Source organism: Dicentrarchus labrax, unplaced genomic scaffold, assembly GCF_905237075.1.
Source record: "Dicentrarchus labrax unplaced genomic scaffold, dlabrax2021, whole genome shotgun sequence".
NCBI classification, from domain to species: domain Eukaryota; kingdom Metazoa; phylum Chordata; class Actinopteri; family Moronidae; genus Dicentrarchus; species Dicentrarchus labrax.
The window spans coordinates 17,099,043-17,126,297 of record NW_026136704.1 but is presented as its reverse complement, the minus strand read 5'-3'; the positions used below and the strand labels follow the sequence as shown (position 1 = coordinate 17,126,297).

Here is a 27,255-nt window from a genome sequence, read left to right as displayed (position 1 = left end):
TAAATAATAAAAGTTAAATGAGCTCCTACCAAGTTCTAAAAGGCAGTGGTTATAAAAAGTGAAACCCCATTCCAAGTGCATGGATTCATAATAAGTTACAGAGGAGAAAAACACACACGCACAGACACAAACCCGCAAATGCTCACACACACACACACACACACACACACACGAGAACAGACAGCTTTGTGAGCGAGGACTTGGCGGTTAAACCCATGATAAACGATCAATACCTCCAGGCAATATTAACTGCGCACAGGCATTATTGCCTGCAGCAGAGGTGGGACTTGCTAAATAGCAACCAGTAATATTTACCATCTATTTGCACAGAGTCACCGTTATTAATAAGTAGGGACTTTAAAGAGTGGCTGATCAATGCCTGTCACAATTACTGCCTTAGTGGCCGCTGATATTTCAACCTTTTTACAAACATACAGAGACAGTTACGCCTTTGTCTTTTCTTTCTTTCGTCTTTTTGTCTGCCAACTACCCACAACACACTGCACACGTTGCTAAAATGACAGAGTTAGATATTTTTCTCAGTAGTTGCTGGATGTGTAAGTAGCCAACTATTTGTCAACAGTCATGCCAACTTTATGAGCTAATAGTTTAGCGTGTCTGTCTATTAGCAGTTTGTTTTGGAGCCTGTCAAAAACTAGCAAACGCAACTTATACCATAAATAATTATTACATTGTTGCTGTGGTTCAGTTGTCATAGTAGAAAAAAGCACATGTGTTACCATTAAACTGAAGAACCTAAAACAAATTCAGCCCTCGATAATGTTATTATTTTTGTACTTTCCGACCTTCTGGTTAAAATGTCCTCTGTGAAAAAGACCCATTCATATAGTGTCCCAGGTGTAAGCTAGCTCTCGGTTAGGTGATTAGATACAGCAGGGTTCTCGGTGTAGAGAACCAAAACACAAACACTGTGTCCCTATTGCATACTAGTATACATTAAACTTGTGCACCGCATCACGTTTCAGTAGCAGACATGCGCTGATGGATGTCAAGGTGCAACATAAAAAGGCGACATATTAGCCTCTACTTTGTTATTTTCTATCTTTTATAAAAGGTGTTAAAGATGGATTTTTTCGATAAATGCATACAGCAGTGCAACCCCTTTGCATTTCACCATGGCGACCAGGTTCTATGCCAGTTGCTAACATGTGACAGGTGAACACTTCTATTTATATCTCGGAGAAAAATATGACAGAAACCAGTAATCTTGGTTTCGGGTGTCGATTATTTTTCACCCGATCTGTTTACAAGCAATTAATGTGGTGACATTGAAGGCAAAATTGTAACTAAACTTGGTTTGTTTAGACACTAGCATTGGAGAAGTGTGAAATGTGTTTTATTACCATTAAAGCGAATAAAAATATGAACGTGAAAATGAACTAAAAATGTTCCTCTGCTGACAATTTTGAACTTAAACTTAATGTTAACTGATAGCCGGCAAAATGTCTTTTTCTTTGTTAGCTGAGCCGTCATAGCAGCAGTCACATCACTCTAGACAATTTCTCCTTTTTTTGCTCCTTCATTAACGTTCTGCATTGTGTTGTGGTACAAAGTGCCCATTAACAACACAAGATTATAATCCTCCTGTTGGCACATTAAAGATTTTGCTTGAACTCTTGACTCAAGTATTATTCTGGGTTTAATTAAATATATGTTAATTTTGAACTGCTGGTGGACAACAACATGAAATAATACTATTGATCATCAAACAACAGCCTGCAGTGCAGACACGTGTGTATGCAGACAGTTGTAGAACGCCCATATGACAGACAGCTGAATGCATTACAGCTTTGCCTCCAGGGATCAGTTCACAACCTTTTATCCTAGTCCTTTATTCCAACCTGCCACATTATACACACACACACAGATCAATCACCAAGCAATGATTTATCCAGACAATGCTGATCAGGAATCTGTTCAGGTACATGTTAAAGGGCTGATCGTATAAAAACAATGAGTAATGTGGTACATCGGTGCACTGATTCTACAAAGTGACTGCAGGCCACCATAGTAGTACATATAGCATCATGCTACTGAGGAGGCCTTAACAACAACAGTTATCATTATGTTAATTTACTGACAAAATTATATCCAAGTGTGTGATTTAAAAAAATATCTAGTCCCCCCTCCATGCACAGTGTCTGACGTTGTCTAAATACTTACCCCCTTCACTTTTCCAGCAGTTGAGAAACACATCGGAGCTTTACTTTGGGCGTAAACAGGGATGCAAATTACCAATGGGGAAATTCTGGGCCGATAGTGTTTTTACATCATTATTTATTTGCCCCTTTGTGCCAGGAAAACAAAGGAATCTACAAACATAACCCTCTGTGACTTAATGCTACTCATACTGCTGTGTGGACCACACTGTATTTGTGTGCCAGTGCTGAAAAACAGAAGGTGATCATTTCCCCAATATCCAAGTGGTAAATAACCAATAACATTTAGCCAGCGCAAAACCGATGTGGCAGAACAGGCAAACATCAGCCACTGATATCGGTCAATGCCATCTTGTTGTTGTTTGGCAGATATATTGGTGCATCCCTGGTTGTAACTGGAGCCTTTATTCACTGTAACTTACACTGTACATTTTCCGTAAAACGGACTTCACTGCACTCACTTTCTCACTCACTCACACTCTCACACACACACCCATGTTCTTCACACAACACTGTTGTCAGAGACCCAACTCTTAAAATAAGTTATTAGCGAGCATGTAAGTTGATTGCATGATTGTTTAGATGAAACGCCAGATTACGTTAAAAATCAAGCATTTAAGGACATTTGTTTTAAATTCATGCATATTTCTAATCAAGAAAGCACAACAGTTAAACTTGAGCATTTTCAAACTTTGTACGAGGCCCCAATTAGTCAATAAATTCAAGCGCAAATCACAAAAAATATAATGCTAGCAATTCTGCTTTTCCTTGTCTTATATTATTGTAAAATAAAAAAATATAAACATATCTTTGTGTTTTGGACTGTTGTCAGACAAAAGAGGTGATGTCGTCATATTGGGTTCTGTGAAACATTTTTCACTATTTTCTGTTTTATAGACAAAATAATTAATTGTGAAAATAATCTGCACATTAAATCAACAATGACAATGAACATTGGTTGCAACTCTACATTAGTTGACGATCGGTGTCCTTTTCACTATAGTTACGATCCTTCCAGCGTGTTCAAACTACACCAAAGACAAAAGGAGAATCGAGTGTTGCGTCTGTAAAGCTGTCTTACCTCATTATCGTTGGTATGCAGTGAAAAGGTCACTGACCAGGTAATGTGAGTGTGAGTGGATCATTTATTGAACTGATTAAACGTAAGCACCAAACCAACGTACGGTTTGTTAACTGTTTTAACACTTCATGTCGTGCATATCATTTCTTCTGTATTCCTTTAGCATTGCTGCACTACACTACAAGTAGTACCTAGAAATATAACCCCAGGCACCTCAGTGTTAAATGCTTAATCTAATAGCTATGTTGTTAGTCATTTTCTTGGAAGTCATTTATCAAATAAAAATGTTAACACTCACTGGTTCCAGCTTCTTCTATGTGAGGATGTACTGCTTATCTTTGTTTTATATCTTTGTAAATATAATAACTTTGGGTTTAAGACTGTTGGGGTGGACAAAAAAGGCAATACAGGAACCTCACTGTGGGCTTCGGGGAGCTGCTTTTTTTCCCACAACAATTTTTTTCATGTTTTACAGTGTAAACCATTAAAAATAGATAATTAGATATGATAGCAAAAAATGTTGGTCAAGCTGAAGGACTGTGGGCTGGAGACCAGAGGAGGGCAAATCTGGAAGCTGCCGTCTGTAAGCATTTTGCTCACGGATCTCTGATGAGCAACTCATTAAGTGGTTGAAACCACACGGGAATGAAGTGCTAGAAAGACAAAAGTCTCTTATAGAACCACTGACTCTCGTAACATTAAGTGACTCCAGCTTTCTATAGTCTGACAGTTTTACGGCTGCATTGTACAGCCCACCATTCATACACGAGACAGTGCTCAACGCATGCCAAAAACCCCATGCCCTCACACCCCAACCCCCTGTCCTCTAGCATGGCAGACAGGGGTCACCTTAGAAGATGATACTGAAGAAGCAAATACGTCAAACACTTTGACAGATATTGAGCTCAGTTCAATTCAGCTACACTTTGTGTTTGTTTTTAAATAACTTGCTCTTATCCTGCCACAAAATACACTTTAATTTGAGAGTGGATTTCTCAAGGATGACCATTGTCCTTGTATTTAATGACTTCACCAATGTGGCCAGATGCTTCTTGATTTCACTAGTCATAAAAAGAGAGAGACAGTCTTTGTAATCTGTGGGTTATTTTGTTGGGTGGAATCAATATGACTCATGTTGTTCAGCCCCATCTACTAGATATTATAATAACAAACAGCAATAAAGTAATGTGTTTTAGAATAACTTCACTGTATGTTTAAAATACACGGAGATGTGTGATCCTTCCGGTCTCTGCAGAATAATATTTGAACTGTACACAGTTTATTTACACCGTGCTGCTCTGGTGAGGGCAAAGAACAGCAGTATCTCAGAAATCCCTTTAGACAGATAAGGCTTCTTGAATTAAATGGGATTAGCAGTCAGTGACTAAAGCAGGTAATCCGCCCCCAAAAAAGAGATGATCATGAAGAGAATTCATTTCACTGATAAGACTAGTCATAAGAGAGAAAGGAAGAATACGCTTTTAGCATTTTGTGTAATCCTGAAGCTCCGTTTAGTTTTTGTATTCTGAGTTGTCAGCGAGTACAGAGATACTCGAATAGTGCTGAAAGGATTGATAACTTAAATAGCTGACTGTTAACTAAGGAGATTTTTAATTGTTTAATTTGTTTATGAATCAAAAATGCTAAACTTTCTCTATATCCAGGAGGAATAGCTACTTTACAGTGTTTATTCATTGTCATTGTAAGATCTAAACATTTAGTTTGGGACAATCTGTCAAACAATACAGCTATTTAAAGATGCCATTATTGGCTCTGAGAAATAACAATGGCCATCTTTTATTGTTTTAGACTTTCTTTAATCGACTGAAAATAATTAGTTTCTGTCCTAATGTCTCCATCAATCATAGCAAGATAAATCTGCATTTTGCATGTAATACTTATTCTGACCTTAGCCGGGGTCTTCATGTAGCTAAGACTGAACCTCAAGAGGAACCACATGTTTATGGTGAACCTAAGTGAAGTGCGCAGATGTATAAAAGGTGAACCACTAAAATCCAGTGTGCAAACATTTCCGCATGCAATACAGACGCAATACTTTTTTTTTTTTTTTTCCCAAAGAGGCACCACATATGCAGTACAAAAACTCTGTTAAAGGCACATTTAGCTCCACTGCAAAATACAATGGTTTTGTTCCTAATAGTAGTCGCAGCCCGGAGGCCGCCCAGTACACAGGCATTGGTGTGTGTGTATGTATATATATGTATATATATCTATATATCTATATCTATATATCTATATATATATATATATATATATCTCACCACATCAGCGGTTTAATGTAATGATATATCTATCAGAGTACTGCATGCACTGGCAGTTCACTGCATTCCTGAGATAGCAAGCAACGCCAAAACAGCAATGGTCGGACAAAAAAAAAAAAATGGTCACACTCAAACAAGCTTAAGACACCATTTTGAAAATCCACCGATTTCTAGATAACAACTCCGAGATGCCATCTTGCCAATTATCGCCAGATTAGCCGGCGTTAGCATGGCTATTTAAGCATCCCGAAGCACCCCGCACAGGAATCTATAATACTAACGTTAGCTTAGCTTGCCTGCTAGCCCGAAAAGACAACAGCTATAGCCGCCGTAGCATCCCCGCATCCCTCGGCACACGCTACTGAAAGTGCTAATTAGCGAGCTAGCCGGGGCAAAGATTAGCAAATGACAGTGAAAAACCCTCACAGTAGGGTCAGACCGAACTGCACCGGGGCAACAGTGGCTAATTTTACCCCACCCCCGGGGGCAAACCATAAAACGTTACAACCATCACCAAGACGACAACTACCAGTTTGAATCCGCTATTTTAAGCTAGCACTCTTAGCTTAGCCCGCTAGTTCCCCCACTGTAGCCACCACGGAGGACAATTGAAGGGATACGGAGGAGGAGGAGGAGGAGGGGGGGAGACAGAAAGAAACGAACAACTAGCAACTCGACACATGGACATTCCTGTCCTCCATAATACTAAAAAAAAAAAAAAATACAGCGTATGAGACTTACCAAAGTCACTCGGTCGAACAACAAAAAAGAGTCCCCGTGTGCGTACGTGCTTTCTCCCGTGTGTCTGCTCTGCCTCAGGTCGGTGCGGACTGGCTCTGCTACAGCAACGTTTTGTCGGGCCAGTTGCGCAGGGAAGACAGCTTTCACCCGAAGAGACGTCCACCGTGTGTGGGGGATGGGGATGCACTGCCGGGAGGGAGAGAGGAAGGGAGGGATGCAGGGATGCAAGGAGAAGAGGAGGAGGAGGAGGGGAGTTGGGGAGTAGGGGGGGTGGGCAGACGATAACATACAGAGGCTTTAATAATAGCCAAATAATAATAATAATAATAATAATAATAATAATAATAATAACATTTATGGGAATATAATTCGGGTTTATGACCTAAAGAAAACCAGATAAAGAGAGGCGGAATCGCCTTTCTGATGTGCATTTAGACTGGCGTTACTGGTTTTACTCTCACTTCATTTAATAATGGATGATTTGATTTTAAGCGTCAGTGCAAATCGATTATTACATGCGAGTCTACTGATAGCCTATAGATGATGTAGTAGTATGAGATAGGGTAATTGATAGGCGGTTGTATAATCACATTGTAAGTTCTTTGTTCTTTTTTTGTGTGTGTTTGCACTAATTGATTGAGCCCATGGTTTTTGCGTTGATGAGAAATGACCTATGGTAGTATGTTGCGTTATATACTGTTATTATTATTGTACCAGGAGCAATAATAAACGCTGTTGTAGTACTAGTGCTCGTCTTTAAAAGGCTGCTGTTATGTATTTTTTGGCATCAACATTTCCAGGCAGGGAAGTGTGTTATTTGGTCAGCAGCACTGTGGTGGTTAAATGGTACTGCAGCATGCTTGGTAGTTCAATAATTCAGATTCAGTGGCTTTTGCCTCACAGCCACACATTTTACATCAAAGGAAGGCAGCGCCACCCAGTGGTGATGAGTTGTATTGTGCCTCACATTTAAACACGACCTGCAACAACTTATTTAACTAGGCAGCCTTTCAGTGCATATCGTAGTGTATATAGTCTTTGAAACAATTTATTTCATTTAATTTTATCTCATTTATTTATTTATTAATATGTTTCCTTACTTGCAACATGTACATTTACCCTCTGCAACTAATAATTAGAAATTAGGAGTCATTAAGGTTTTCAGTTAAGTATTGTGGCATAATTAATGCATTTAGTTTACAAGTAAACAGCTTCTGACCCGTAGTGTTTGTGAACACTCTTTGATATCTGTCCGCACACTCAACGAGTTTTACCTACAGTGGTTCCCAACCTGGGGGTCGGGACCCCCACTAGGGGTCGCCAGAGCTTCAAAGGGGGTTGTGAGGCCTTCTTGATTTAAAGGGGTGTAAGAAAAATAAATATATATATACAGTAGGCCTATATCTGAGCTTTTTTTTTAAAAAAATTCTGCGAAGAAAACTAAATGAAATAGTTATTTTTAAAGTTTATTATTTAAGATCTAAACTTGAAGACATGAACACAACCTAGTCTTTACTCTGCTAAACAGCATCGTCTTAAAACAACCAATTCAATAGAACAATGAAAAGAAAACACTGAACTTGTTAAGAATATAATAATAATATAATATTCACAGGAAATAATCAAAATTCATCCAAATTGCTTGTTTAACACAAACTTCCTGCAGTTATTGTGTTCACTGTTTAGGTTAATTGTACAGTTTATCAGTTGTTCTGTTATTGTTATGCATTGAATATGAAACATCTATAAAATATGTCTCTTCGTCAGGGGTCATCAGTTTTCTCAATGGTCCCTTAAGGAAGAAGGTTGGGAATCACTGGTCTGTAAGATGACCAACAAGGGAGAACTACAGTTCCCAGCAGGCACTGCTCCTTCTTCTACCGCAAACAAAGAGCCGCAGACACGCAGTCAACTCGAGGGCTTTTATACACGGGATAAATATATTATTATCATCAATAAAACATCGCACTTTTTATTTTATTTTTTTTTAGCAAAGATAACGTTAGAGACAATTATAACCACAAAAAAAATTAAAGCCGTCCGAGTCCTCGCGTGATTTCACGCTTCCGGAAGTTAAGAGTGGCACGAGAAAGAGAGCTGTCCGAGGTGCTGACACTACTGCTTGTCCTGCTTCAGACTACCTACCTGTCTGTTTCACATGTGTATGTCTGACTTTCACCAGCGATATATTATCTGAGGTAAGTGTGTAATATCTTTACTTTGAGCTGAATAATTATGTGATAACACTGAATGTGGTTGACGCAAACCAAGCTCTTCCCTTAAACTCTAATCAGCAATATGCTTGTGTGGTAGAGAGTGACTGTCTGTTACAAAGTAGATTCCCTTCTCTTATCCCTCCTCACCTCCCTCTGTGTCTCATTCGCATAATACACAAAGGCTCAGACTCACTACATTCTTTGGAAATGCATTATGACCTTTGTTTTATTTTGTTCATATTTCCAGAATTTGGGAAGATGGATGAATCTCAAGAGTTGTCCTCCTGTAGCACCAACGCCCAAACCCCCAGCAGCAGCCCTCCTAGCAGTAAACGTGGCAATGCTACACAATGCAACGGGGTCCCAGAGTGCAGGACCATGCTGCGGACATCTGAGTCACACGGACTCCAGCTGCTGAGCGTGCTCCGATCATTCAGGGAGCAAGGCTTGATGTTCGACTTCACCATTAAGGTCCAGGGACACAGTTTTCCCTGCCATCGCTGTGTCCTTGCCGCATGCAGTGATTTCTTCAGGTATCGATCGATCGATCTATCTATCGATCTATCTATCTATCTATCTATCTATCTATCTATCTATCTATCTATCTCTGTAATGATAATATCATGTGTAACTGCTCTGTGTTTAGGGCCATGTTTGAGGTGGATATGCGAGAGCGTGGTGATGGTTCAGTGACTCTGGGTAACCAGTGTCCGGTGGCCGTGACTTCTTTCCTGGACTTCGCCTATTCTGGAGAGGCACTCATCACTGATAGCAATGTAGACATGCTGTTTCAGCTTGCCTCTTTTCTGCAGGTAGAAATACAACCATGCTTTCTTCATTCTTTTTCTAGTGCCATAACTTAGCGCCCCCTCACCCTGGTTAGGATGTTACAGTACTTACATTTTGACATGTCACAGTAAGTAAAGCACTGGTGTAAATGATAAAATCCTTGTTGACAGCTGAATTCATTCTACATACTTTGGTTTCAGGGTCTTTGTATTGTTCATGCTGACTCACCTCATCATTAATGTTATTAGTTAAACCTGTGCTTTTCTTACTATGACAAGTCAAAATGTCTGTTACCCACCTATGGCACACACCCACACAGATGTCTTCACTTATTTTTTTTTTATTTAAATTTTTTCAGTATTTTTTGAGGCTTTTATTGCCTTTATGATAGTGACAGCTGGAGATAGACAGGAAAGGAGGGAAGAGAGAGGGGATGACACGCAGCAAAGGGCCGCAGGAAGGATTCGAAACCTGGGCCGCTGCAGCAGGGAGTCAGCCTCAGTACATGGGTTGCCAGCTCTACCCACTGAGGTAACCGGGCGCCCGTCTTCACTTATTTTGACTAATCAAACCTCCCCTCAGGACTGTGAGGGCACATGTTTAATTAGTGTTTGCCTCACTGTCAGTTTCGTAGCGCCTGTCAGCATCGGACAGCTTACAGCTTTATTACTCTTTTTGGTGCATACACTTCGGTGACCTCATGTAATTCCCAGCAAAGCTCCACCCAACAAGCAGAGGTCTAATCAACTAAGTGTGGGTGTGCAGAGCCCTCATTTAACTAGATTAACGGAGTCAAATAATTAAAGCCATTAAAGACATTTACGTTTACAATATTCTTCTTGTCGTTGGTGTCCTCAGGTGCCAGTCCTGTCCCGAGCGTGCAGCGACTTCCTGATAGGAACCATGGATCTTTCTAATTGCCTGTCCCTCTTTTCCCTTGCTGAGGGCTACGGCTCGGCCACCCTCCTTCGAAGTGCCAATGAGTTTGTGGTTCAGAACTTCTCCGACCTTTCCAAAACACAGGACTTTCTGGACATGCAGGTGCTGCTTAATAACTGCCAAGATAACAAAGTTCTTTATGAAATAAGCTGAGGTTTATAATAAATAAATACATACATTGTTTTATTAGTTTATACCTTGACTATATATTGTGGCGTATGGTGTGTATTCGGTCTGCCTGAGCTATGATTTTATCCTGTTATTCTCAGCTCCAAATCATACTCCACAGACGGTAACAGGTTACAATTTAGATCTAAGATATATATTAATATGTATGTGTGTTTTCATCAAGTTAATGGATAAAAATAGGGCTTCTTTGATTTCAGATTCAAAATTTGGCTTAACACTGACAAATGTTGATTTTGAGTTAAAAGTACTGTTAAGTACTGCTGCCTAAATAATTGAATTTCTACACATTGTTCCCATAATTACACACACAAATCATAAAGTCTGGCCCTGATGGTCTAGGGTGGTATCTTTATTCCCACTTTATACCCACTGCTGCCATCTGGGAAGAGGTACAGAAGCTTCTGCTGCCGTACGACCAGACTTAAAAACAGCTTCTTCCCCCAGGCTTTTAAATTCTTCCTCAACAATTCATCAAAAACAAATCTTTTTATTTTATTTTTATGACTCATCGATCTATCCACTATATCTAAATGTCATTCTGCAACCTTCTGTTGTAAATGACAATAAAATAACCTTGAATCCTTGAAAAGGTTTATTCTGTGTCTAAAGTAAAGTAATAATATTGTAGAAAGTGACTCAGTTTTTACTGCTTCTTGTAGTTGAATGTATTGGAAGCATGCCTGAGGTCAGATGCTCTAAGTGTGCCCGATGAGGAGGCTGTGGTGAAGTCACTTCTTAGATGGATCCGCCACGATCTCCCGGGAAGACAAAAACTGTTGCCAGGCTTGTTATCTCTAACAAGACTCCACCATCTATCCGCATTAAAGGTATGAACACACTGCATGTGCTGGATTTTGGATTTTATGCAGTTTCTCGTGATGTCTTGTGATTGTCTCACCCTTCCCGTGTTACCCCTGCTCTCTCAGGCTCTACGTGATTCAGACCCGCTCCTCTTTGACAACGAGTCCTGTCTCGCCCTGCTCTCGGAGGCTCAGAGCCGACAGGATCAGTACAGCGGCCTGCTCACTGATGCCAGGCCGGCCACCACGCAGAGCTACATCTACATCCACAAGACAGAGGAGAACGGAGAGATCCGCCACACCTTCTGCTACTGTCTGGAAACAGATCAGTGGAAAGAGCTAGGAACAGGGCATGGAGAGGGAACAGCCACAATACCAGACCCACCGGGATCCTACCTTACCACCTACGCTGAGAAGGTACGTTTCGGGATTGAGCCAAACCCTAAAATGTGAACTTGTATTACTTAACTCATAAGTCCCATCCCAGATTGTTTATTTGAAAGCTTTTTAGAGAACTCAAGAGGTAATAGTTATTTCACAGGAGAAAAAGACAAAAAAGAGAGAAAAGTCAGAAAAAATAAACTTTACCCCTGAGATTTATCTTTGTTAGGGGTTTAAAGCTCAGGGGTAAAAGAAGGAGAAACACCTGACCAGTAAGGGAATGTACATGTTGGGTAAAATTAGGCAACAAACAAACCTTATTTGTGTGTTAATTAATCAAAAGACTGCATATGTTTTTATCATCCTCTCAGTTATAGCTTGAAAAAGTTAACCACCTTCTCATCTTTCCGCTGGATCTAAGATGTTTGTGACAGGCGGTTGCCGGGGGAACTGTTGCCGGGCAATACGTCTCCACGTGGCCGAGCCGTTCCACGATGCCACAGACGAGGTTTGGTGCTTCTGTCCTGTGACCCTAACCTGCACGCCTGCTCCAGCCATGCTGAAGCCCAGAACCACGCACACAGCTGTAACCTGCCTGGACCGAGTGTATGTTATTGGAGGACGCACAAAGGGGTCCAGAGGGGGAGCTCCCAATCTGCTGGAGGTCTGTTTTATATATGTTTAAGACCACATTGTCAGCTGAGATGTCCTTTTCATTACTAACTTAGGAATGGGAGTGTAGATTTTGTTTGAGTTACAAATTCTTTCCTATATTGTAGGTGGAGTATTACAACCCTCTGACCCAGACGTGGCACTCAGTCAGCCCCCTGCCCACTGCAATCTTCTACCCTGAGGCCAGTGCTTGTGGCAGTGTTATCTATACTCTGGGATCAGAGGTGGAGATCACAGACTCATTTAACCCCTCACTGGACTGTTTCTTCTGCTACGACGCCCAGAAGGACCAGTGGAGCCGCCTGATGGCAGAGTTTGGCCAGTTTTTTCATGCTACACTGGTCAAGGCAGTGTCAATAAACAACACACTGCACCTCTGTGACCTGTCCACTTATAAGGTCAGCAGATAAATGAATGAGTCAGTCACTGCATTGCACTGTGAAAGCATTAAAACGGCTTTATGTAGCGTATTTTTCCCTAGCAGGACTATATAAAGGGTTAAACAAAGAGTTAACTGTGCTTTTTTTCCCCATCCAGGTCTACAGTTTCTGTCCAGAGACCTGTGTGTGGAAGGGTGAAGGGTCCTTTGAGTGTGCTGGGTTCAATGCTGGAGCAGTGGGGATGCGAGACAGAATCTACATCCTGGGTGGAGACTACTCACCTGACGAGATCACTGATGAAGTTCAGGTAGGAAGAACCTTTTTATCCATAGACGCTGCCCTACTTCAGCTTTTTTGGACTAAGATGGTGCTCTAAGTCATAGTTAATAAGTGGAAGCCATCTGATGTGATGACTTGGCAAAAGGGCTCTTTGTTGTCAAGCTATGTGGACGAAGTGATCAGTAGTTCACAATAGAATGTCCACTGCATATGCATAGTATGTATACTGTGTATTATTAATATTGTATCACCTTACAGTAAAGAATGTAATAGGGATAAAGAAGCTTGTTTAAGCAGTTTAATCAAGCTATTGATTCATAGCAATGACCGGACAACAACAATACAGTAGGAGATTAAAGGGTTAATGATATGAGGGAAGTATCGACAAAGAGGAGAAGATGGTTGAGATGTGTCCCTGCTCCCAGAACTTAATTAAGTAGTTCATTTAAAGTTGGGGTGATGGAGGGTATTCCTCTACTAAGATCTTTGTGTTTTCTTGTGACCCGTGCAGGTGTACCACAGTGGGAGGAGTCAATGGGAGGAGGTGGCTCCTATGCCCAGAGCGCTCACCGAGTTCCACTGTCAGCTCATCAGCTTCAATAGATACAGAGACCCATGGGGTGACACGGCATGATACACAGCAAACACACACACTCATGAACGCATGTGAGTGGATGTACATGTGTGTTACAGGTGTCACTGATGTAAGCAAGTACCCATGAGTCGCCTCTGTGCATGACGGACAGCTCAAGAGTGAAGTCTTCTACTAACAACACATCTCTCACAGATCATCGTAACACAAGAGCACCTGAGCCAAATTATTAATTTATTTTTTTATTTAAAGATTTGATCCTTAACTTTGTATATGTGTTCAGCACATGCTTTCATAGGATCTTTCTTGTGTCAATCAAAGTGTGGTCCCTCCTATGGAGGAACCCTATTGAGAAGAAGACTATTTTGGAAATCCTATTTTAGTACCTGGATATTTTTTCTGCTCAGTATGTTTTAAAAGGAGAATTCACCCAAAGAACTCACAGTGTATGTAAATGTATCCGCTCTCCTACAGTGATAATATAGAAAATGAGACTTTGTTATGTAACACTTACAGCCCTCAAGAGGATCTATATGTGGGTCTCTTATATAATGCAAATGGGGCTTTTCCATTATATTCCTTTTCCCTTTTTATTTTTATTATTTCTAGCTGTTGGAGTCCTGCTCATTTATATTGCACTATTTACAACTCAACTAAAAGAATCACAATACTGTGTTAATTATCTGGGTGGATTTTCACTTTAAACTACTTGCCGTTATTCTGCTTCAGACTGTCATGTATCCATGCATGCCCTGTTTCTCCTCTCATGATGTATACAGCAATTCTACATGTGACCACTAGATAGATCACCTGAGTATCTTCAGTAACTGCTTGTTTGAAGGAAATGTGCAACTTTACCTGTCAATCATGAAGAAACGCTCCGCAGCTTCAACAGTAACTTTCAGAGACCTAGAAGGAGAAAAAATTGGGCTTCATGGTGTAAATCATAAATGCATAATACGTTGGTGTGATGAAACAGAAAAAGAATCCAACTGTTTAATGGCAAGAAGTGAACATAAACATGATCCTTCGTTATTTCTGTTGGTGGCTCCTTCTATGAGTGAATACAGTATTGGCTTTTGACACATTCATCACTTAGTAAAAACAGAACAATAGACACAACAGCATGGTTCAATGTATCAAAGGTCATATGAATGACACATATTTTTATTTTAGCCATCACGTAAAAGGCTTCCACAGTCAAAAAGTAGAGTCTCAAACCCCTGTTTATTTCTTTTTATTTTCCCTCCCCATATCTACTGTGAGTTCCCCTTCGGCTCTTGCCAGAAATTCAAGGCCAAATTAAAAACAAAAACATTTCGTTGACAATCTGCTCATCTGGCTCGGACATTCACATGGTTTTCTTTGACCTCACTGGAATACTAGAGCTCTGGACCAGACCAGTGACCATAGACTAAAAGAATGAAAAGATGTAAACACTGCGTCTGAATCAATCAATCAGCAGCAAAGTCCTACAGTAACCATGCTGGCTTCCCTCCACACGTGTCTCTCCATCTCCTCTGCCTCTCATTCTTCTCCTCTCTTGTTGCTCCACGGTTCAGTCCTGGTAAGTTTTCACCAGCAGCCACATCAGCAGCACAGTGATTAAGACAATCATGAAGTTGAGGAACAGCTCCTTCGCCGAGCGGTCCATGGCAGTATCTCAGACGGGATGGGGAGCGAGAGAGGGTGCTGCTGACGAGGAGGCGAGGAGGAAGAATGTAGATGTGTTCTCCTGAGGTGTGGTGCTCCTTATTTGGATTTTACTGTCCTGGACCTTAGATGTGAGCAATAAAATATATGAGTTAAGATTTCCAGAAATACAGGTATGACCAAGGCAAATAAGATGGCTTCTAAAAATATAATCATGAGTGTGTGTGTGTGTCTACAGTGGCACATGTGCTGTGTTTGTGTGTTCCTGTTATCATAGATTAGAGGGATCAGTCACTACTCAGGCGGGCTGTTACATCTGTTCACAGTTACTGTCACTCAACAGGGACAGGGGCCACAGTATCCCCGCATATACACACACATGGGACATGACACACACCCACAAAGCATACATAATAATACACTAATACAAGAGCAGGTAAGAAAGTATTGTAGAGCAAATTTGTTAATTCATATTTCATTATTTTTTCATTTTTCATAGCATTTCTTAGTTGTCAGTTGCAGATTTTTTGAAAAGGTTTGATTGAATTGAAAGCATACATTATTCTCCCAACATTATTTATAATAAATAACACTAAATCAGATGTCAGTCATTGAGCTGTTACCTTTCCTCCTGTGGCAGTGATCTCACTTTAAACAGGAAGTTGTTCTTTTGTGCTCCAAGTACAGCCTTTCTTTATCTTGACCTCTGATGGCTTGTCTTCTTACTGGAAACTTCTCCTCTGTGGCATCTACTAGCAGCTGATCTTCTTGTGGTTGTCCAGCCTGTTCTGGTCGCCAGGGGAAGGGCCCTCTCCTAAAGTAGCCATCCTCAGCGGACCGCCCATGTTTCACATACACACAGACTGATGTCACACACCAAATAAACAACCAATAGAGTGTGTTATTTTTCCACAATCTCATCCATTGGAGTGTTTCCCATCTACAACCATACAGAGTCTCTCTCTCTCTCTCTCTCTCTCTCTCTCTCTCTCTCTCTCACACACACACACACACACACACACACAGTAAGAACAACAGAAGAGGGACTCAGGGTTATTTATAAAACATTATTGCAGATACTAGGTGGATTACAGTTGTTCCAATCATAATACTCACATCTTCTGATGGATATAGGAAACTGTAACAGTATCACTCAGTATCTGGGTAGCAGCTATTCACAGGGGAAAAGAAGAAGAATAACAGAGCAACCTCTCCAAAATGCAACATGTGAGACATTTAGGTTTAAATCCAGCTGATGCCACTATTCATCATCCTGTCAGGAAATGTTACCTCTTCCCATTGTTATTTATGTTCTTTGAAAGAGTATGACGACATATGCAGTCATTTTTGCCACTGCACTTCAGTTACTGTCAGTGCTCTTCCTGGCTGCTGATGAAAGGTTGTGTAGGTTGTGTAGGTCGTGTGGCGGTGTTGCTCTAAACGGTTGACATCCTTCCTAAATCAGTTTCTCTTAACCGGTGGATCAGCAGACAACAGGCAACCGGGCTAAATCAGATTCTGCTCCCTTCAGTGAAGTGCAGACAGGCTAATAGGCAAAGAGGCACCAACACAAGCCTTGTAGTGAAGTGTAGGATTTGTTTTTTATAGCTCTCATGTTGGAAAATCTGAAACTTTTAAACAAAGTTTTGCCAAACCTCTAAAAATGTACTTGATCAAACTTGCACCGATCGATCGCCATCTGCATACATCAAGAAATAGTACGACATTTTGTTTGACTGCTTTCCTGCCGAGAGGTAGTTGAGAGGATAGATACCACTGTCAGGTCTGTTTGGTAAGTATGAGGCTACAGCTAGCAGGTGGTTAGCTTAGCATGTAGCCTGGAAACAGGGGGAAAAAGCTAGTGTGACTGCAGCTTTGCGGGGGTTATGTACAGGACTATTTTCTTGGACGGGTGTGGTGACTTCCTAGAGTATTGTCATCAGAGTTTGCCAGTCAAGTCAGTGCTCTCAGCCAACAAATAGCCCTGCACATAAACCCCACCTGTAAACCCACACCTTTTCATTTTCACTCTTAGTTTGTCATTTGTCATTTTTGGTTGGCGGCCATATTCAAGAGGGTGGGCCGACATGAGGGAACGAGTAGAGAAAAAAGAGAGCAGAGCAATCCTTTTTTTAAACTGTGATGGGGAATGATGATTGACAGCTCTAATCCCTGAAGTATGAGCGGGACAGGACCAACCGGACAACACCAGAACAGAAAGCTTGCAGAGCTCGCCTGCGTGTCAGATAGGCCTGCATCCTTTACTTGCTGAGTGGCGACCAGGGCATTCAGGTTGCCTAGCAGCTCGGACAATCAATGGAAATTAAATCCACTGAACCTAAAGCAAATACTTTTAGCACTGTACCTGTGCTAGTATCTATTAAACAGACAAAATATCATGTGTTAATTAGTGAGCTTTAGAAGTGCTGGAGGATTTTGTTACTTGTGGACAGAGCAAGGCTAGCTATTTTCCCTGTGCTTCCAGTCTAAATGCTAAGCTAAGCTAACTGGGTGTGGCTTCATATTTACTGTACAATCATGAGAGTGATGAGTGTGAGAGTGATTCCTTTAAATAGATAGTTAGGCTAATTATAAAGTGGTGATTTTCTTTCTTTCTTTTGTGGTTGTGTACCTCCACTGTATTTTTACATTCTTCCTCCTCTATGTAATGCTGGCACTAAGAAAAGGATTTTGACAGCTCACCACAGCGAACCTCTCAGCTCATCTAACACTTGACAGCTGCTTACAATGGTGTTATCTCTGAACTAATGTTAAACCCCCTTGACACACACACCTTCTCCCATACACATAGAAGGGTCAAAGCAGGACAAAGTGTGTACGAGCACGGCTCCCTGAAACCTTTCCATCGCAGGATTCCAAGGTCATTCCCAGAGGATTTAATAGATCAAAAACGGCTGCCATTTTATCACCCTGCTGCTCTGCCAGCGTCGGCCCAATAGCTATTTGACCCAGGGATTCCCATTGTCACAGAGATCCAGTGCTGGGGTGATTGAATAAAACAGGGCGAGGTGTGCAGGCATCTCTGTGCGGGATGGACCACGGCCCACTCTGACAGCTGTGTGTGTGTGTGTGTGTGTGTGTGTGTGTGTGTGTGTGTGTGTGTGTGTGTGTGTGTGTGTGTGTGTGTGTGTGTGTGTGTTTAAGATAGAAAAGTGCTGGCACCCTCTGAATCAGTGGAGAGACAGAGGGGTGTCAACAAGGCCTCAGAGACACCATTCCACACATTCTGGGACACTGTGTGTGTGTGTGTGTGTGTGTGTGTGTTGTGTGTGTGTGTGTTTGTATACGTACATATATGTGCATGCAGTGCGACTACTGTTTATTATCAAGTGAAAGCTGGTTTGGTGACAGTTTCATGTTTGCCAACTGTGACTGTCATGGTATAGTAAAATCTAAAATAGTGGACAAATCAATATCTCTCTACTTTGCAACCATAGATTTACAACCAGCATGCTCTAGAAAGGTCTACAGTGGTGCTGCTACATCATAAACGTAAGATGGCTGTAACTTCATTGTGTACAGATACAGGAACAGTATCAATCCAAACATAAGCTGAACTCAATTTATACCGAAGTCCATTTAGTTAACTTATTTTAATTGGAAGAGGCTTAACACTGTGCCTCTACACTGAAAGCTAGACAGGAATAGCTTAGCTTAGCATAAAGACTGAAAGCAGGGAGAAACAGCTAGCCTGACTCTGTCCAAAGGTAACAAAACCTACCTACCAGTACCTCCAGAGCTCTACAGTTAAATCTTTATAACTTGTTTAATCCGTAGAAAAACTATCAACAAACTTATTTTCCAAGATGTCAATCAATTACTTTAATGTCCTTAAAAAGCTCTACATTGGGTATTTCTATGATAATACAGTAGCTCAAAAGGGATATAAATTAGCATTCATATATTTGTATATTAACACCAAAATACAGACTTCTGCTGTAATTTCCAAGGTACATAAAATCTGACAACCAATAAAAATACAACATTTGATGCAGAAAGTGTGCTATTGGGGAAAGCATTGCCCAAATTCCCTTATTCAATAAAAAACAAAATGTCCAGTTGTTTGGCCTGCACATTAGTCTACAAATAGCTGGCACAAAAAAATGATTTAGCCCTAAGCTTTGCTTATTTAAAGTGTCAAACTCTTTTCCACTACAGCAGCAATGATTGGAGGGGAGACAGGAATTCATCTCAGCTGACTGTCATCCTGACAGAGAGATGATACACACACCACATGGATCATCAAACACAAAGCTCAACCCTCTTAATATTTTGGCCAGTTGAAATATTATGTTTGAACATCTAATCTGTGGCCAAAGACCTCTACTAATAACTTCTATATCTGTCTTATATCCCTTGTTAGCTGGCTGTATTAGTCAATTAATAGACTGATCTTTTAATTTCTTCAGTGTTATTGTATGATGTGTCTCTCTTGGTATCTGTGTAATGTTCCTTTTTAATTGAATTGGCTCTAGAAACAAACATGTAGCAATAATATTTCAGCTGTTTTGGTGTCTGGAAAGAGGTCAAAAAGAACAGTAATCTGAGAATTACTTATATGCATGTATGTCATAAAGCCTCTTTCACATTTCAGAAATACACATGTATATATATCTTATATTTATTTAATTGTTTCATTATCTAATGGAAAACACCTCAAGCAGTTTCAGCTTATATATTTCTGCACAAAATTTACCTGGCTGTTTCACCACATCAGTTTTGGTTATCAGTCTAAGTATGACTCATATTTCTCCAAGAACAGACCGATATCTGCTTACACAGAGTCCCCAGAGAGCGGTAGAGATCAGACTCACTATTTTAAAAAGCAGGATCTGGTTTCTTTATCCATCTGTCTCCATCATGCAGTCTCCAGCTAATTACAATACAAAGATGCCAGCAACAGGAGTTTGGTCTCTGGCTACTGGCCTTGCATTTCAAAGGGTGATGGCATGCTCCAGGGTACATAAGTGGTTCCACTCTAGTTCTCACCTTTACATTGCTTTTTCAGAGCTTGGCTGATGTGTAAGGTGAAGCTGCCCTTGAGCACCAACAAGGGAAATATATTCCTAATCTCCTGTTCATAACCTTAAAGTGACATTTCCACTTGGCAGAAAGTTGACACTCCCTTCTTCACATTCATTATTCACAAGTTCATGAATGGCTGACCATCTCTGAAATATATTGTTAAAATTATACTGGGAGGATGAGGTACAGCGTTTCTTTCTTTTCTTTCTTACTTTGATGAGCAGACCTGAAACTGCTCAGAAAAAAGTACATTTTCATCAACTGCTTCATGTGCTGAGGAAAATTGTGTGATATGTTTGAGCAGCTATTAAATGGACTTGGTGGTGAGACTATTTTTTGTCCCGACTACTTACAAGACATTTAGGAACAAACAAGAGTCAAATTGACTCAGGGTAACGAATTGCAACAAAACTGGCCATCAGACATTGGTTTACTAAGACAGAAAATAGAATAAAACGCAAGTAGAACTGATTACTGTCTCTTGAATCACGCCATCTTGCTCCTTTTTAATATAATTGTGATAACATTTTGTAGGATTATCACAAACACTGGATGGAAATGATTAGAAATGGCGGCAAAAGCTTTAACTGTTGCTGGTACTGGCCATGATTCATATGGCTAACAATAAACCTGACTGATGTCTCTGGGAATCATCCAATGCTCATAAAAGAAAGAGACTTTATTACACTGTTTTGTAAAACAAGCTGGAGCAGAGTGTTGTGTTCATGTTGGAGAGGGCAGCCATGGTCTCCTGTCCGACCAGCTGTTGTTTTGTAGACTAAACTGAGTGTGCTGTTAAGACGACGAAGGGTTACCACTGGCCAACAGCTCAGCCTGGCACAGTAATTACTGAGATGGCTGTAGACAGGTGAGGGCTTCATTACACAACCCACCCAAAACACACTGGCACACACTGACACCGTCACACACACACACACACACAAATGTCTCATGCACGCAAACACACACAACGACATCCACCCAGAGGGGCTGTAGAGTCATTAATCAGGCTGTAGAAGGGAATTCATACACAGGATTTGAGCATCTGTCCTGATGTGTGGTATTGTGTTTTGTTTAAAAGGATGCATAAGAAGTAAACCAAGCAGCCCATTGTGATAATACTTTTTCATTCTCGGGGATCACTAGATTATCCTCAGTTGCCAGAATTTGAGAGGAGTCTGATGATGGATGAATGATACGGATGAACATGAAATGGCTCCCGTGGATAGCCCCCCTATATACTTACATTTATATCCCTTAGTATCAAGTTAGCAGGGCCTATAGAATCTTTCCTGGAGCATTTTTGTCTGTCTTTTGTTAGAAGATTAGCAAAGCATGCAGCATGGATTTGCCATCAGGGTTTAGGTCCTATATATTGGAGCCACAGGGCAAAACGCTGGACGTCAGTGAGGCTTGGATATACCAAGTGAGCTATGGGTAGTTCAGTACAGAGAAAAGAAAGACCACTTACAGAAAAAGAGCACAAGTAATCCTATCATTAGCTTGATACTATAGATATATACCAGCCCATAACAATATGTCCCTGCTGGGATATTACACCCTAGGAAATAAATAGCAGTGTTATCTATGGAAAGTACAAAGACTGAAAAGTGTTATAATCTCACTAGAGACACATTATGAGTAACAAAGATAGAGAGCAGTGAAACACTAAACATTTCACACTGTCTCACACAGGTTCTGGTTGAATTGGGAATGATAAAGAAACAGTAGTGCTCTGATGCCATCAGGGCTGTCAAGGTTCTGGTTAGCAAGATTTGAAAGAAATGACTCACACGGAACAAAATGGATGGATTTATTCAACCTGGAATTTTCTGTTTTCATTACAGAAACATTCCTTTCTTTATTCTCTTTCATCTTATGAATGCTGCTCATTAATTTCTTATGTAAATTAATTAAGTAATTATTTTTTATGTTAATTTTCTTATGGATTTTGTACCCTCAGGCCTTCAGTGTAGCAATATATTTTCAGCAGCATATTACTAGTTATTTATTATGTTAACAATGTACATTCAGTTACCTATATTTTCTTTCTATCATGAAATCATGACGACTTCTGTCCTTTTATTCAGGTGTACGATGCTGTGCTATATAAATGTGTAAAAGGTGACAAACTAAATAAATAATTTAGCTGTTTTTTATTGTTTCAGTTTATGTTTTATATCCTACAGGCTGACCACTCTTTGTGTCACACAGAAGTGTCTGCATGAGTGACTGACTGACTGGCTTCCTTCTGGCTTTGCTGGAAAAAAATAAAATAAAAAATGTTAAAGCTGCATTACTCAATTTTTGACTGCCAGGGGCAAAGGACTGACACACAGTTCTGCCATATTAGCACCACTATGACCTGCTTACACATCCAACAGATTCAGAGTGACCTTAACAACCCATCTGAGTGTCAGAAGTGATCAATCCTCCACGAATACAACTGGGGCACAGTGTAGCCTAGTACACAATGCACATTATCCTACTGCTGTAGTGATACTGTCATTTTTTCTATATACAAAAAAATGAAATCATAATAATTTTAAACATGCTATAATCACATACACAATCTACATAGTGACTTTAATCCGGATAACTTTAACCCAAAAGGAGGAAGGGTTCCCCGCTGCTTCCATCCTTTTCTGAAGAGTCCTCGGGAACGATCGGGGTTTAATGCTTGTTGCACCCGGACACAATAAAGAGACGTACCATGGATCCTGGTGTGGAAAACAACGTGAAGGCCGTCAGGAGGAGTAAAGAGGAGAAGAAAGTTCTCCGAAAACAGATAAAAGCCAGTCACACTTTGCTGAAACATGAAGGAATCAGTACAACATCGCAGCCCACAAAGGTAAACAACAACAACAACAACAGGAAGTGACAGCTGTCAGGGACGAGAGTTAGTGAACACCTCCCTGCTTCGACTTCTAACATGAATGTGCTACAATGTGAAGTTTAATGCAAGTGTATCTGTCTGTACTCTGTATGTATTGTCTTAATATCAGCTTCTATCTGCTGATTTCAGTCATATAAAACTATAATAAGGACACCTGTCTGTTTACTGTCTTCAGAGTCACTTTGTTGGTCAGGTATGTGCACACATACAGGGGATGGGACTCCAGTCTGACCCTGATCTCAATGTGCAAACACAGACTGAACATAAAAAACAACAAGCTCAACAAAATAGACGAATATTTACATTTATATATATGAACAAAGACAGTCGACAGAGTGTAATGGATGCTAAAATAAATATTTTACATGCAGGTTTTTTTTTATGTACATTAGGTAGGTGGATATGACAGTATATACAGTATGCACAGCATATAGGTCGATGTATTAGAGTGATAGTATTTATTTAACTATTATTATTGTGTTATTGCAGACTGGAATTAATTACGACACATTAAATATAATGACAGCAGCACCATCTTTAAAAAATCAGAACAAGGCCATGTGGAAGTGAGGAAAGGGGTGTCATAAGATGGCAAATGAAGAAATATATGTTGTAAACTCAAAAGAATGAAAAATTAACAAATGAGAAGTGAAAAGGAACTCACTGTAAAGTTTGTGCATGAGGCTTTGGACTGTAGTTATTGGGAAATAATGAAGGCTTAGTGGTTACAATAAGTTTTACGTTAAGTTGTATCTTCAGCTGTGAAAAAGGCTGAAAACAAGCATTAAAATAAGATGACAAACATATAAAACATGATATACGTTGACTAAGGAGTGAGTTGGGTGGCTGTGAGGTGTTCAGCAGACTGCCAGCCTGGTGCTGTAGGATTTCATAGACCGGTTGTGTCACTGGTTCAGACCCTCAGGCGTATTCGGAAGTCGTCTTGTCAGTTATTGTTGTGTCTGTGAAAAACCAACCAGTCTACTGTCTCCTCCGCAGAGTTTGGTGGTGGCTAACGGCGGCCTGGGGAACGGCGTTACTCGGGAGGATCTGTCTGCAGCGCTGAAAGAGATGGGAGAGCTGGAGACGCTGATCATGCACCCTCACAAACCCTATGCTTTTGTCACATACAGGTACAGGCGCTGCATGGACAGTACTATATATATTATTTAAACCTTTAAAACCTTTCTGGAAGATTTTTGGTTTAAAACTCACACCACTGTCACTGTTGTTCTGTTTCCAGATCTGACGAGAGTGCTCGGGAAGCCCACATCCACCTTAATGGCCACAAGCTGCAATGTGGAGAGAACGGTGTCACACTCTACCTCAGTTTTGTCGACTCAGGTACCTTAAAGGTCCAGTGTTTAACATTAAAGAGGATCTATTGGCAGAAATGTAACATAATATTCATAGGCATGTCTTCATTAGTGTATAAACACCTGAAAATAGGAATCATTGTGCTTTCGTTACATTAGAATGAGACATTTTTATCTACAGAGGAAGCAGCGCCACGTGTGACAGCCAAGTGGCCCAGAATAGACAAACACAACACCGGCTCTAGATAGGGATTTTTTTCATCAGCTATGTAGTTTCTCCTACACACTTGGAAGGCAAACATTATTCAGTTGGTTGCACTCTGCAACTTCACCACTAGATGCCACTAAATCCTACACAATAGTCTTTCAAACACCCATCGATTACTGTAGGAACTGCTGTAGTTGTTTGAAGCATTCTTCACCTTTTTAATTTAACAGTAAGTTGGATGAAGGTCAGATAAATCATGTCCGATAAGAAACCTTATTCTTTCAGCAAGTAGCGTGACGCTTACTGTATGTTCTGTTAATGTGTGTGTGTGCAGTAACCTGTGAGGAGGAGGCCTCTGTCCCTTTGCCTGAGGGATTAGTCCTGGTGGAGGATTTTGTGTCTCCGGAAGAAGAAGCTCTGTTGCTTGCTGCCGTTGACTGGTCGTCTACTAATGATGATGTCCCTGGTGAGGGGCTGCGTAACGTCTTCTGTCTGTTTTGTGTTTGGTTCTTAAGTTCTGGTTGAGTTGCTGTGTTGAACGTCTCTTAAAGTTCACCCAGGAACTTCACTTGCTAACTTCATTCTAATGTCTTTTAGCTCAGAAAGCTCTGAAGCACAGAAGAGTCAAACATTATGGCTTTGAATTTCGCTACGACAACAACAACGTAGATAAAGACAAGCCGTTACCTGTCGGTAAGCTTGCACCTTTTTAATCCAGATGTATTTTTTTTATTAGAATCTGGGTTTTATGGGTCATATTTTCGTAGGTTTGGCCACTATTCCAATCTTTTACAATAACAATTTACTCACCGTGATTACAGTGCTTGTATATTGGGACACTATGTGCTGTGCTGTCCTCAGCAGTGTCTGTTTTAGATACTACCAGTGGGAGTGCAGAAAGTCACTACGCAGCTTATTGTCAAGCAGAGATTTATCATCTATCAATACTTTTTTGGACTCAGTTTAGAGAGATTTAAATAGTTTATCTTTTACATATAAAATGCAGTTAAATACCTCAGATTTTTCTGTTTGCCCCTGTAAGTATTGGACAGTGCTATAAGATAAATACATCATGACTGCTTCTCTTTGTAATAGTGGAGAAAATTTTACATTGTTACTGATCGTGTGTGTGTGTGTGTGTGTGTGTGTGTGTGTGTGTGTGTGTGTGTGTGTGTGTGTGTGTGTGTGTGTGTGTGTGTGTGTCCAGGTATTCCTCAGGAGTGTCTACCTGTTCTGGAGCGGTGTGTGAAGAACAAACACGTCAACGCCATGCCAGACCAGCTGACGGTCAACCAGTATGAGTCTGGACAGGGTGAGTTATTCCAGTCGTGCCTCTAAAGACTTACCTTATCACCTTATCACATACAGCCTCGGAAAAACTGAGATAATTAAATGTTCACAGGTCACCATTAAGGCCATGTAAACGTGACCGACCACATGGAGAAAATGAAGGGATTTAAACATATATGGAGTTGTAATGGGTCCTTGTAGAGAGCTGCAGGAACAATAGGAATCTAACAATACAGATGTTTAAATATTGTGAGGTGGTTTATGTATTTCAGAGGCTGCTGCTACACTGTCTGTGTGGAGAGGAAGGGAAAGACTAGACTTACTGGGTTTTTTGGGTCCAGTCACTATGCTGTGGTTACTAAAACAACTCTTTTATTGACTTATACCACAAGGTGGCAGCAGAAGCTTTCCAACATACATCTATGAGGGCTGATGAAAAGGTTCCTGTTAGTTGTTTATAATAGATTTACAGTACTGGCATTTTAAGGCTGAAATAAGGATATTGATAAAATAATTTGTTATTAATGATGCTTTTTTTTTTGTCAAACTCAAGCACATAAAGTCAAATTTATTTTTAAAAGACACAATGATTTGAGTATTAATTAAATTTGGTTTTGTTTCTATAGTGCCAATTCATAACTAAAATAATCTGAGGACACATCACAAAAGGCTCAATGGTGTCCATCAGAAACCCCACACAGAAGTTCAAAAAACTAAACATGTATAGTTAAAAGCAACTTGATTCATTTCGACTGGACCAACTATTTTAATGCTACATGTTTCTGACATTTTCAGGTATTCCTCCTCATGTGGACACTCACTCTGCCTTTGAGGACACCATCCTGTCACTGAGCCTGGGAGCACAGGTAAAAGAAAGTTGTCAGTCCATCGTTCTGTGATTTTAAATATCTTCACATACTCCAGCTGACGTTCTGTGGACAGTGAGGCATGAGCCAGTCCAAAGAAATACTCACCACAGACCTGTGGGTTGGTAATTACGTAACTGAACAATTCATCAATCAGCTTGTGTAGCCAATATCAACCAGTTACGCATTTAAAGATTAAAAGTAGGGTTCAGTACTGGGGTTCACATTATGATTTTCTCACATTTCATTTTATCAAAATGAGACTGAAGACTAATTATGACTGAAAACGATTATTTTATTTCTCAGACAAAAATCTAAGAAGATATATACTTCCTTATCTTTGTAAAACTTCTGCTGATGTCTTTGCCTTAATACGGCCACTGAGTGACGTAGGATGACGAACAAAGTCGGAAGTAGTTAAAAGGCAGGCTTAAATGGCAATATAGTGTTATCAGACAC

General features: G+C 40.4%; 4 protein-coding genes across 9 annotated transcripts in view; 2 read left to right on the top strand and 2 right to left on the bottom strand.

Annotated features, from left to right (window-relative positions):
* fam168a (family with sequence similarity 168 member A) overlaps positions 1–6,502 on the bottom strand; it is a 33,248-nt gene extending 26,746 nt beyond the window's left edge. For 2 of the 4 annotated variants that reach the window (XM_051396606.1, XM_051396609.1), the window contains exon 1: positions 6,285–6,497. The gene's annotated coding sequence lies outside the window, so the exon portion shown is untranslated. Of the gene's footprint in view, positions 1–6,284 lie in introns of all 4 variants that reach the window. The other 2 variants (XM_051396604.1, XM_051396608.1) reach the window with 2 other exon arrangements.
* A 158-nt stretch (positions 6,503–6,660) lies between these two features.
* Positions 6,661–14,556, top strand: kbtbd3 (kelch repeat and BTB (POZ) domain containing 3). The gene is made up of 10 exons (XM_051396575.1): positions 6,661–8,482; positions 8,748–9,033; positions 9,147–9,312; positions 10,148–10,330; positions 11,077–11,244; positions 11,344–11,634; positions 12,020–12,262; positions 12,378–12,668; positions 12,808–12,957; positions 13,441–14,556. Exons 2-10 carry the CDS (start codon positions 8,759–8,761, stop codon positions 13,561–13,563), a joined length of 1,890 nt encoding a protein of 629 aa, XP_051252535.1. The 5' UTR covers positions 6,661–8,482; positions 8,748–8,758; the 3' UTR covers positions 13,564–14,556.
* Positions 14,557–14,651: 95 nt separating this feature from the next.
* Positions 14,652–16,305, bottom strand: LOC127361751 (sarcolipin). Of its 2 annotated transcripts, XR_007884348.1 has the most exons (3): positions 16,291–16,305; positions 15,798–16,037; positions 14,652–15,298 (listed from the first exon to the last, which is right to left on the bottom strand). XR_007884348.1 is itself a non-coding variant. In XM_051396620.1 (2 exons), the coding sequence occupies exon 2, from the start codon at positions 15,173–15,175 to the stop codon at positions 15,080–15,082; it is 96 nt and encodes a 31-aa protein (XP_051252580.1). In that variant the 5' UTR covers positions 15,176–15,298; positions 15,798–15,975; the 3' UTR covers positions 14,652–15,079. The 2 variants fall into 2 exon arrangements, 1 of the variants encoding a protein (XP_051252580.1); XM_051396620.1 differs by lacking the exon at positions 16,291–16,305 and having other exon boundaries at positions 15,798–15,975.
* A 6,622-nt stretch (positions 16,306–22,927) lies between these two features.
* Positions 22,928–27,255, top strand: part of alkbh8 (alkB homolog 8, tRNA methyltransferase) — a 12,847-nt gene continuing 8,519 nt past the window's right edge. The window contains exons 1-7 of one of the 2 annotated variants that reach the window (XM_051396573.1): positions 22,928–23,071; positions 24,116–24,249; positions 24,360–24,460; positions 24,975–25,106; positions 25,238–25,333; positions 25,848–25,952; positions 26,726–26,796. In XM_051396573.1, coding sequence (XP_051252533.1) covers positions 22,934–23,071; positions 24,116–24,249; positions 24,360–24,460; positions 24,975–25,106; positions 25,238–25,333; positions 25,848–25,952; positions 26,726–26,796 — 777 coding nt within the window. In that variant the 5' untranslated portion in view covers positions 22,928–22,933. The remainder of the gene's footprint in view (positions 23,072–24,115; positions 24,250–24,359; positions 24,461–24,974; positions 25,107–25,237; positions 25,334–25,847; positions 25,953–26,725; positions 26,797–27,255) is intronic. The other variant, XM_051396574.1, reaches the window with a different exon arrangement.